This window comes from Patella vulgata, chromosome 4 (assembly GCF_932274485.2).
Source record: "Patella vulgata chromosome 4, xgPatVulg1.2, whole genome shotgun sequence".
Lineage (NCBI taxonomy): Eukaryota > Metazoa > Mollusca > Gastropoda > Patellidae > Patella > Patella vulgata.
This window is the reverse complement of record NC_065882.2, coordinates 68,280,418-68,293,649: the sequence shown is the minus strand read 5'-3', so window position 1 is coordinate 68,293,649 and position 13,232 is coordinate 68,280,418. Positions and strand designations below refer to the sequence as shown.

The 13,232-nt window shown below is 34.6% G+C and overlaps 1 protein-coding gene across 1 annotated transcript in view; it reads left to right on the top strand.

Moving 5' to 3' along the window:
- The first annotated feature begins 2,994 nt into the window (after positions 1–2,994).
- LOC126817983 (putative molluscan insulin-related peptide(s) receptor) overlaps positions 2,995–13,232 on the top strand; it is a 58,293-nt gene continuing 48,055 nt past the window's right edge. The window contains exon 1 of the mRNA XM_050545158.2: positions 2,995–3,604. Within this exon, the coding sequence (XP_050401115.2) occupies positions 3,514–3,604 (91 nt within the window). The 5' untranslated portion in view covers positions 2,995–3,513. The remainder of the gene's footprint in view (positions 3,605–13,232) is intronic.

Here is a 13,232-nt window from a genome sequence, read left to right as displayed (position 1 = left end):
AAAAACGTATCATCGATCTAGTGCCGAACGTACTATTAAACGGACAAGTGGCATATAACGGACGGATTTAAGTGCAATTCTTTATGTAGACAAACACGTGAAATCAACGTTCGGTCATGTGACATTTCGGTAACTATGAGGTTTTAAAGTAATTTCATGTTCTGTAATTTAATTTGTTCAGAGAATAAATTATCCCAAAATACATGTTCATTTTTCAGATAAATGTCTATTATTGGTATTTTCTTAAACAAGCGTCTATTATTTATAAAACTGTTTAAGAAAAGCGTACATTCTCCTATATACGGGTTAAAAACATCAAAGGGTGACGTCATATCTATGTTTTAAAATCAGTTAGGTTCGGCGAAATACGCCAGTATTCTCAATCGAATTTCCATCTCTAGCGTCTGGTTATTCCACTCTACGCCGATAGTATTTATTGGGCATGCTCTCCAGATAAGAATATAGCGTCACCGTTTGACATAACTTGTGGAATATGCCTAGGCTCGTTTTTCGAGTCCCTTATTACACATAGCGCTGAAATGTATTATGGTACAAGATTCGTGTACCAATTGTAAAATGTTTATTTTGTCTTTAAATATTGGATATCAGAAGGCTATCTTTTCCCGTTAAGATCATAACATCAATGTTGATTTAAACCGACAAATAAATCGTGTTTTCAATGTCGAAGATTTTGGATGATATTGAGTTAGAGACTTAGCTACTTTAAGCGGACGCTTGATGAAAATATGAGGACATAGTCATATATTTGCTAATATAGTCACCACAACAATATATCGAAGATATAGGTCCATGTAAACGATGTATATTATCACTTTCATAAGTTGTCACAGATTCATTGCACATTCTAAATTCTTAAAAATAACATGAATTCCCATGCGTAGTACTCAATTTTACTCATGTTATAGCTTATATAAGTATTTTCCATTTCTGACCATCAGTAATCTTCCCCCAAAGTCCAGGAAATGGCATTTTTTCAGGGACTCTCGATTCAAAATCTCCCAGGGGCAGCATGCCCCCAGACCCCCCTAGAAAACTCGCACCAGCGGTGTTCGTGTTAGGGACATGTGCATCAGTTGATATGTACGCCCCTGAGTGCATTCTGGGGTATATTCTGACGAGTAACTCAAGTTAAATGTTGGATATTCAGCGCTTTATAAATAGATTATTATTATTATTATTATATTAATAATGCGAAACATTTTTTTTTGTTTGTATTAGAATATGACTTTCAAACATAAATCAAGATAAGAATCTCAGCCATATAACGTCATTTTCAAAGACAGTTACCAATAGTCGATCAAGTTACAAACATCGTATCAATTCAGGATCATTACCGGGCCCGTATCTAGACACCATTAAGCGGGGGGGGGGGGCATTACCTTTCGGTAGGGGGGCGAACATTTTGAGGAAATTTTCGGAAAGGTCATTCTAACAGACTGTTGTAATCATCATGCTATGTAGTTACCTAGGCGTCTAATAAGCATTTTAAAATAAGTATTCAAACAAACAAAAAATCGTGATTTTTTAAATTTATTTAAAACTATTTTAGATTAGTACAAAAAAATGGTTTATAAAGTAATGAGATACCGTGGGATTAATATGCGCATAGTCGCCTGAATTATACCTCCTCCTGCTTAGGGAAGCGTAGTTTTTTTAGGTTAATATAAGGAACTGTGTATACTTTAATGATTGTTAGCAATTTCTGAGAGCGGGGGGGCGAGCATTTCACGCGGGGGGGGGGGGGGGCATGCCCCCCACGCCCCCCTGTAGATACGGGCCCGATCATTACTGAACCCAAAACTTGCCCCCCCCCCCCCCCACACACACACATAAAAAGGACACATTTAGGGGCCCCAGTCGGAACATTTGTTCGACTTTACCCTACGTATATGCGATACTGAATAGACGACAATTGCTTTTTGTAAATTATTTGTATACTCTTCAAAGGAGGGGTTGGATGGCCGAATGGTTAGCATGTGCGCGCTGTATCATAAGGTCTGTCATTGAGTCAACTGGCGTGGTTTCGATTCCCCGGCTGTACGTGACAAGTAGTGTCGCCTGTCCAACCTTGTGGGTTTTCTCCGGGTCCTCCGGTTTCCTCCCAATGCTAAAGAAGACCCCTACGCGCAAGCGAATTATTGAAATAAAGTTGAATTAGCCGTGTGTTAGTCTCGAAATGACCCAGTCTGTGTCGAGTGGACGTTAAACCCCATCTCTCTTATTGAAAAAATCGAATCCTCGTGCGTCACACCATGGTCAGATTATGTTATTGTTTTTCTTTTATAATTTATTATTTAGTAGCCTACAATAGTAGCCATGGACCTTATATTAATATAATTATAAGGTTCATGATCGTAGCAGGAGCCTATGTGAAATTCAAGCGACAATACATTTGTGGTAGCCTTCACAAATTGGTCGATATCATATTTTTTTAAACGTACACCCAGAAGCCCTAAGATGAGTTTAAAAATAAAGGGTACGGTCATCAAAATATATTTTGATGCAACACTACGTTGGGCTTAATTACATACATATACATAACATAACGCATTCTTTGCCTATCGTCAGACGGCATCACGTCATTTGGGACTCACGTCATTTGGGACTCAACATAAACGACATTTGGGACTCAGTTGACGACGTTTGGGACTTGATTTGGGAATCAACACAAACGACATACACAAACGATCAGACTCGTTCAGTCGTTGTGCCTTTAACATCATGTAGGCTTGTATTTTAACCATGGGGCTATAAAATACCAACTTCTAGATTTAAAGGTATGCGATAAACTAATGTCAGGTTGTCGCGCTCTGCAATTTAAAAAAAACCGACTCAGCTATCATCACTATAAATTTTAAGTCAAGACCCTTAAAATACTGTCTTGACGGCGCTAAAAATAAATACTAGCTCTGTTTAACTGATCGACCAATCAGCTTTTGAGGTTGTTTACGTCTTGTTTTTCCGCTGAGAAGAAAGATTGTGACCTTTTGTGTATCAATTATTGAGCTAGATTTGACGATATTTTAGGATGGATTTAATTGTTTCACCGTAGATCATCATGTTATAGAACTCAGCTATACATATGTGAAAAGTATGGCGAAGAAAACTCGCCAGAAGCCATAATATAGGACATTTTCAAAGGAATAGTCGACGAGCAGAAGTTCAAGGCTGCTTGGTCGAGTTATTTTTTTTTTCACATTGGAAACGACAATATATTTCTGATAAAATATGGTACATGTCGTTTTTAGTAAGTTTTTGCGTGTCCCAACATTATTACCAATCCGTTTACCTGTGTGCTTAAAAGCCAGAGCTCGGGGAATGTCCTCAGTGCTGGCGGATGCTACCACGATATGACTATAATCGTGTTTGTGACCGTACTGATTTCATTCATTACTTCGGAAGTTGAATATATAATGCACGAACTGGGTGAAGAACAATATTCTAGACATATTATTTAGGTTACTACCATTCTAAACATACAAGCTACATAAAATGGATACTCTACGCCCACCGTTTATTATGAAGATTGTATTTGTGTGGATATTTATCATATTAAAATACGTCAGTTCAAAGGAAGACGTAGGTAAGTCATGCAATGAGATTATGTATAAACTTTCTAGGTCACGGTAACCCCGTTTTAGTCCAGAGCGGGCAAGTACACAACGTCTCGACCTAATTTAATGGGTATAAAATAAGGTAAAAGATTAGTTTTGACAGATAAAGAAGGTTGTCATTACACATACTGTAATTTATGTTTTATTATGGCTTCAATTTTGGTCACAATTACAACTAGAACTGTATACAAGACAAGCACAATATGGCAATATAATATGGATGCCCATGATGTCATGCATACTCATCCTGTGTAAGAGGCTGACTGTATAAAATATAGTAAATAATAATATTACATGGAAGACCTGTCAAGTGTCAAGTCTAGGATAGGTTGACTGTTCTATGAGGAAATCCTGAAGAGAAAGTCCTTTAAACAATATAGGTCATCTATTGGTGTCTTGCCAAAGGCATTGAAATGATTGTGATCCTAGTGTCTAAATAACCAGAGTAATTTGCTCTCCAAATTTAGGTAGTGCCTGATGTTAATATTTAAGTATTTTGATAAAATAATAAAAAAAAAACCTGCGATATAAATATTGTAATCGTTTTAATTGCTTTTAGACCTTTCTTTTCTTTTCAATACCGGTAAGCTTTTACATTCCATTTCCATATATTAGATACATGTATCAGCAGTTGTCCAAAATCCATTCTGATAAGATTTCTTTATAAATTACATGCGTATAATAGGCCTACTCATAGAGCGACGTTTACTGTCCAAAAAATTTCGGGATGTAATTTTTTTTTACCTTCGGTATATACATGTAGGACGAAACGGAGTATATCAGTATAGACAAATGCCGGACTTCTGCTGAAAATACGGTAATTTTGGAGGGATTTGAAACAGGTACGGGTCAGCAGTAGTCCGCACGCTTTCATTCTATCGTATTACGACATCACTTTATTTTTTAGGAATATTACTGACATAAATTTGAATACCGTACAGGAATTAAATATGAAAAATAACAAGGTGCACCTATTTTTTTTATTATGTACAAATTTGAATATTTTGTTGACACATGATTTTTGTGTGTGGTCTAAAGCTGCCTGATTAAGTAATGATAATAGTTACATGTACATGTATATCCCTTTATTTTCGGTAAATATGTCCGACAAGAAAAATTTAAAAATCCCTTCACTGCCTACATGGGTCTTCATGTACCTACATTGTACATGTACATATGTGTACATTGAGTTTCCATACCATACCAAATGATCCTTGATATTTTTCAGTGATACATGTACATGTAGGCCCTATAGACCTACGTACATGTATGTATGTCCTCTATAAAATGTCCCATAAATCAAATATTTTCATATTTTTGCAACATAATGTACATAACCTACATGTACTGTACATGTGTCTTATTCTACATTTATAAACATAAAGCATAAAGATAATATGATCGGTGTTACTTTTTATCCATTTCCGAAGCAGTCAATTAACAATAAACGATGTAAACACTGGGATGTGGGCATCCTCATAATGACCATTCTGTAATTTCAACAGAACGGCACCGGTACCATTATGTTTGTTCAACAAAAGGAAGATAGACTAATTTTAAAACATTGACAGCAGTTTTGTCTCGCACATTTAAATGAATAAAAATGTTCAGGTAGAGTTGTTATTTAAAACGATTTATATACATGTATGATGTATGTAAAAAAATGTAATTAAAAACGGTTATACATGTAGGCTACATGTAGCTATGTATCTCATTACACAGGGGCCTACATGTATATTCGGCAATAGTGTAGCCTACCTTTTTTTTTGTCCCCCACCTGTCCATCACACTTTTTGAGGCACAATAACTCTCCTTCTAATTGAGCTACAATATTCAAAAATTGGTTTAGATGTTCATTTGATGAATGCCTTAATGGAGTTTGCAGATGAGCATTGTCTGCTTGGACTGAGCAGAGATAAGCAATTTAATTGGTTGATTGATGCCTTGGGACACAATAACTTTGGTTCTTATTAAAGGGGCATTACGGTAGATTAGACAAAGAGTGACACTACAGTTCTCACTAATGTTTCAAAACTAGATAATGTAAAGGGAATTTGCTGATGACATCGAGAGTTGATTATGGTCTGGATACATATAAGTTGCATATATATGTTTAAGTGAGAGTGATGAAACTTTGTGTGTCTTGACTGAGTTCAATAATTAACATTTTCTGCTAAAGCTAAACAATTTCATTCGTTGATGCTTTGGTACAAGATACATGTAACTTTGATTATACATGTATGCATACATGTATGTATGTACATTAACTGATTGAGGGAAATTATGAAACAAGGTACCAGTACTTCAAAATGTTGACTGAGTTCGATCGTAGGCATTTTTTGCTTAGACGATTTATAGATACAGTAATCAGTTTTATGGCTCGATACATGTACTTTTCAAAAAGATAAATGTGCAATTAATTAATATGTGTCATCTATTTATTTGGGGATTGTGGCGGGAGACATCAGCTTATTGTTTTTATATGGTTGTATATTGCTGTCGCCCCTGTCCGTATGTACGTCTGTGGTCTGCAAATTCTTCTGAACACTCTACAGACTTATATATGATTGTTTTGAAATTCATACATGTTGTTTACATATGAAGAATCCTATTTAATTTCAGTGATTACCGTTAATGGCCCTTGTTTCATTTTGTTGCACCTTGTGAATTCTCTAACGACAAAACTTATCATCCGATCTGTATAAAATTTATATGCATCAATTAAATTAGTGAAACAAAAAAGCTTATTGAATTTCAGCAAATACATTTATTATGTATAGAGTTATGGCTCTTGTTTCACTTTATTGCACCTTGTGAACGCTCTAATGACAAAACTTATCATCTGATCTGTATGAAATTTAAAGTCTCTATCTCAGTGTTATCCATGTGTCTTCCACATTGCGAATACAACTTATTGGTCAGTTTAAATCAAGATTGATGTTGTTACATGTATCTTACTGTGAAAAGGTGGGCTTCTGATATCCAATATTTAAGACGAAATGAAAATTTAAAATCGACATGCAAATCACGTGCCAGAATGCTTTCGAGCGCTATGTAATGTACATGTAACAACTCGATGAACGAGGCTAAACATACATGTACATCTACAGGAGAATACTACTGGTGACTGGTGTACATGAAAGTAGACTGGAATACCCAGACTGCAATTCAGTTTTGACTCTTTGCATATTTCGTTGAACATAACTGATTAAATTACAGTAAAAACAAAACGATTGAATACAAATCATTGTAAACATGTACATTCATATTATTATATGTGTTGTGAGTTGTGACCCGTTTCTGTCGATTTCTAGGTGCCAAAGAATAGAGATTTAGATCCTTTAAATTATTAAAACGAAGACGCCTATTGAATTTCAGCAATTTGCATTAATTTACTTCTCACGAGTTATGGCCCTAGTTTCACTTTGTTATCATCCGATCTTTATAACATTTATATGCATCATTTAGCTTGAAACGAAGAAACTTATTGATTGAATTACAGAAGTTTCTGTTAATTACTTCTAGAGTTATGGCCTGTGTTTCACATTGAAACCCTGTGAATCCTTGAACAACAAAAGTTATCTTCTGATCTGTATACTATGAAATTTATATGCATCATTTGAATTAGTGAAACAATGAAAATGATTAAACTTCAGCAATTTAATTACTTCTAGAGTTATGGCCCATGTTTCACTTTTTTGGACCTTGTGAATGCTTGAACTTTGAACAACAAAAATTATCTTCTAATTTGTACATGTATGAAATTTATCTAAATCATTCAAATTACCGTAGTGAAACGAGAAGCTGCATTTCAACAATTTGTATAAATTTCTTCCAGAGTTACATGTAAAGGTGCTTGTTTGTTTTAGTTTGTAAAACCTTGTAAACCTTCAAATTGTCTTGTAAATGCCCCCCTGCCCCCATTACCTTCAAAAGAATAAATATGCGCCAATTCTTGTTGACCGCTGTGGGCGTATGTTTTGTTGCTTGGCAAGCTATCTTTAAAATTTACAGCTCCAATAGGATATGCTTAATGAATACAGCATAAACGAGAACATTATGTGGGCCATACAGAAACTCATACACCCTCTCCCACCCCTTAAAAAATGTAGGTGCTAAAATTCCAGTTTCTAGTTGTCCTCTAACATCAGATAAACCAATGATTTCCCATATAAATAATGATCCTGACCTTCAGGATAGTCGGCATACATGTTCGTATGTACAATGTAGTTATATGTAATGTAATGTATTAATTTATGTTAGTCATTCGGCCAAACTTGAAAAAGGCCAAAGTACAAAAACGGTGGTGAATGGCAGTGTTTTATACTCCATCACATGACCTTGCACTTGGAAAACCCCATTTTGATGTCATTCCAGAGTACATGTGGGTAGCTATTGCTGTTACACATTCCTCCATCTATTGTCCACAATTTCTTATGAACACTCTAACGACTACAGTTTAATATCCAATCTTTTTGAAATTTATGTTGTTTACATTATTAATTCTAGAGTTATGGCCTTTTTTGTTTCACTTTGTTTAATCTTATGAATGCTTTACATGGTAACTGCAAAAGTTATTGTCCAATCTGTATGAAATTCATTTATTATTTCTGGAGTTAGAGTTACCGGTATGGGCATGGCTCTTGTTTGACTTTGTGAACGCTTTAACGAAACAAGTTATTATTTGATCTGTATGAAATTTATATGCATTACATGTAGTTGGATTAGTAAAACGGAGAAGCCTATGGAATTACAACAATTTCTGTTAATCCATGTAACTTCTAGAATTACATGGACAACCCTTGTTTCGCTTTGCAGAACCTTGTGAATGCTCAAATGTCAAAAGTTATCATTTGATCTGTATGAAATTTATAGGATACATGTATATGTACGCTTTATTTAGCCCTTGTTTCTCACACCAAAGTTATCATTAGATCTGTATGACATTTACATGTATCTTATTTAAATTAGAAGAATTGAATACATGTAGCATGTCATATTTCCTTTAATGACTTTTAGAGTAAGTTACATGTGTACATGTATGGTCCTGCTTTCACTTCTAGAACATGTACATGTACATATAGAACCTTGTGAACGATGTAACAAAAAGTTATCATCTCTGATCTGCATGAAATATAGAAAAGCGAACAAATCTATATATTTAATTTCGACAATTTCTGTTAATTATTTCTAGAGTTATTTCCTTTAATGACTTTCAGAGAACTAGTACATTTGTACAAATGTACATGTATGGTCTTGCTTTCTTTTTGTAGAAGAATATACATGTACATGTATCAACTTATGAAAGCTGTAACAAAAAAGTTATCATCTGATCTGTATAAAATTTATATGCATAGAAAAGAAACAATAATTAATTTCAACAATTTCTGTTAATTATTTCTAGAGTTATTTCCCTTTTTATACGCCCACTTTTTCATGTGGATGTATATTGTTGTCGCCCCTGTCCGTTAGGACGTCACAATTCTTATCCGATTTTGCCGAAACTTGAAATATAGGTTTATCTCCAAAAGATCTCGGCTGCTTTCGATATTGGCATGTATTGGATCGAAACTTCATGGATTATGGCCCCTGTTTGTACGAAAAATCACGTTTTTAGCTTGTGGACACTATAGAGGTCACAATTTTTATCCAATTTTGTTGAAACTTGAAATATAAGTTTATAACCCAAAGATTTCGGTTCCTTTCGATATTCGCGCATACCGGACCTTAATTTCCTGAATTATGGCGCCTGATTGTACGAAAAATCACGTTTTTAGCTTATGGACCCTATAGAGGTTATAATTTTTATCCGATTTAAAAAAACGTTTTATTATATCACCGTTACGCCCTAAGGACGACTGAGTTCGAATTTCGTGAAAATCGCCCCAAAATTGACAGACAAAATGGCTGCCGTTCTTTCTCAAATAGGGTAAAGTATATCAAGGTTGTGGACCCTATAGAGGTCACAATTTTTATACGATTTTGTTGAAACTTGAAATGTAAGTTTATAACCCAAAGATCTCGGTTCCTTTCTATATTCAAGCATATCGGACTGTAACTTCCTGAATTATGGCCCCTGATTGTACGAAAAATCGCGTTTTTAGCTTGTGGACCCTTTAGAGGTCATAATTTTTATCCGATTTAAAAAAAAACATTTTATTTTATGACCGTTACACCCTAAGGACGGCTGAGTTCGAATTTCATGATTGTACGAAAAATCAAGTTTTTAGCTTGTGGACCCTATAGAGGTCATAATTTTTATTCAATTTAAAAAAACGTATTATTATATCACTGTTACACCCTAAGGACGACTGAGTTCGAATTTCGTGAAAATCGTCCCAAAACTGACAGAAAAAATGGCCGCCCCTCGTTCCTTTCGATATTTGCGCATATCGAATTGTAATTTCCTGAATTATGGCCCTTGATTGTAGGGAAAATCACTTTCTTTTTAGCTTGTTCTCTGTCCATCTCTCGAAAATGTGGGCGTATCCTGCCTGGCAGCCGCTGGTTATTCTTTGTAAAACCTTGTTAACAGTAACACTCGAACCATAAAAGTTATCATCTGATCTGTATGAAATTGATTTCAGTGTCTTGTAATGCTCCTGCAAGAAAATTAATATGCAACAACCCTTGTCAATGGCTTGTCCAATTTAGCTGCTATTGCCTGGCAACCTATCTTTAATTTTACATACATGTTTGTACTGTATCCCCGCGAAACAAATGTATTACAAACTTAGTACAACAAACAACCAGCCAAGGAATTTCATAATTTGTTACGTGTCTTGCAGTCTCTACTATTACTAATCGCTAGCGATTTCTTAACATCTTAATATGTACATGTATTTAACCACTTTTTTTTTCACTGACCCTGAAGCAAATTTGGATCTGAACACTTGGTCTTACTACATGACTGTGTTTCGATGAAGCTTGGAAAACTATAAATTTTACTTTGAAAAGATGTTCACTGCATGGAATATAAATGAATTTCAAGTTACTTACATGTATTATGTATTAACAGTCATTGCTCATGCTTAAAAATATTGTTCAATATTTTTGTTAACAGTAGAGGAGTACATGTATAATTTTTCATCAGTGTTATTGCCATTGCGTAAATTTGTCTTCAAACTTTTGTCAAAAATGTTACCTATTCTACATGTAGGCTACATGTACATGTAGCTACATATATGATTGTATGTCAAAATATTGGACAGTGCTGCTCCATGGGACTGTATTGTGGAATGTGTACAAATGTACATGTACCTCCTACAATTTAGAGAGATCAGACTGTCTGCTTTCCTCATTACATTTGTAATCTGATACAAGAATCCATGTTTATAGTGCAGGATACATTAGACTGTCTACATTCAGACTTCTTAAATAATGTGGTCATATTAAATGCTGTCACATCATGAGTACATGTACAATGTAGGTCCATTGTCCACTGTGGACATTCTAAAGACTGCATTCGTTTTCATCTGTTCTTTTTAGGTTTAGGTTAATGATGCTACTGTTATTGCCCTTGAGCACTTTGTAGAATCTTGTAAACACTCTCGACGACGAAGGTAATCTTCTGATCTCACTTACCGACCCTATTTCTCTTGGCCATGCATGTACATTGCCAAGAAATCTTACACACAGATTTGGTATGTCGGAGACAATCTCCCTTAAATTTCATTTTTTTAAATTCAAATCAACAGTCCCATCAAAATTTTGAAAAATTCACGGAGATGTCTTGTATTCATGAACTTCAAAATCATGATAATGATTTATCTATGAAATATGTTATATACATGTAAATTTATACTTTTACTTTATAAATATAGCCTAGAGAACATTCTGTTTGGGTGAAAGCCCTATACTACAAACCAGTATGACTGGTAAATAAATTTTTGAAAACAAGTACATTTCAGACACATGTGTACATGTATAATATAATGCAAAAACTTCCCAAAAGTTAATTAATCTGAATGTCAATTTCCAGACTGTTAACTAAATGTATGTGAATTTGCCACAGTATTGCTCTCACTGATTATTCTTGGGTCAGGTCCATCCTTAGGTGTTGGCCTGGGGACACAGAAGTTGACAAAGGAATGCGTTTTTTTGTCAGTATTTATCCGAAATATTTGTTAATTGTGGTACATGTACATACATGTACATGTATGTATATGATACAGATAAATCTTGTTCATTTGAAGTCTTTCTAATTATATACACCTCTTCGGTAATAAATGATCAACTATAAAGCATTTGTAAAAACCTTTACTGCCTTGTACTTGTACATGTAGGGTGTGTCGATTAATGGATTTTACTATACATGTACTGGTACATGTAGATCCAGGTATCGAATTTGCATGATAATTATACTTATCCGGCCAGATTTATTTCATTATAGTAAATTTGGTATACCGGTACAGTGCGGTACTTGCCATTGTGATCTCGTATTTAAATTTTATTGTAAGGCAAAGTTCACTTTTCCAAAGCCTTAAAGTTGTGTACAACTGTATGACTAACTGAAATTTTAATAGAAACGGGATATCAAATAACAAAACTTCAACTTCGAAGGAGTACTGAAATGTTTCCGTATGTCAGGTCACGGCTTGTCACGTCAACAATCAAGCTGCACCATGAGCTATTGAGCATAGTAACATCCAATGCCTATTAAAGTGGAAAAACATGTTATTTTCAACTCTTAATAAAACCGGAAGTTATACTTCAAGACCAAACTTTTTGGTATTACCGGTAGTTGTTAGTAGACGTCAGGGTCATCATGTACATGTATGCAAATTGCAATGGTCAAGGGTCATCGAAGGGCTAGGTCACCAGATAATAGGTCAAAAGTCAAAAATATTTCAAAGTTAAACCGGAAGTAAACAAATTGAATACATGTATATTATTTTGAAGTCATCAAAGTTTCAATTTGATACATGTACCTCAATTACTAACAGATACATGGCATCTTGAATGTTGAATAAAATGCTCAAGAAAATTTTTGTAAATCCTTGATGCTAAAGCTAATCGAACAAACATCCAAATTTCAAAAAAACATTAGTTAGATCCCGTATAGGATTCATTCAAAGAATCCAAAAACCAAACCCAACGACTGATGTGTTGAGAAACAACCGAGATATAGGCAATCTGAGATTATTTTTTGTCCCATCGGTAAAACACTGCCTGTATGTCAAAAATTTATATTTAATTTTAATAAAGAGTTCCACAGAGGCCAACCAACCACATTTAGGTTGGCAGAATGTTTGCACCATGTGCAGTTTTGGCTGCAAACTCAGATTAAAATCATCAAAAAAAAGAAAGGTCCAAAACACATAAAAACCCGTACATGTACATGTAGCATCATAAGTACAAATATCTACTCCTAGTTTTGGTCTGCCATTTACATCATCTTCCCTAAACATTATAAACCTACATGTACTTATTATAAGCCTAATTTTCAAGCCTTATTTTTATTTAAAAATGGACAAAATGCCAGAATTAACTGCTTATAATTTCAAGACCATTAATTTTCACAGTCGGAAGTACATGTACATGTACTTGTACATTAATTCAATCCTAAATAAATTTTTCTTGAAATTTGAGTTTGGG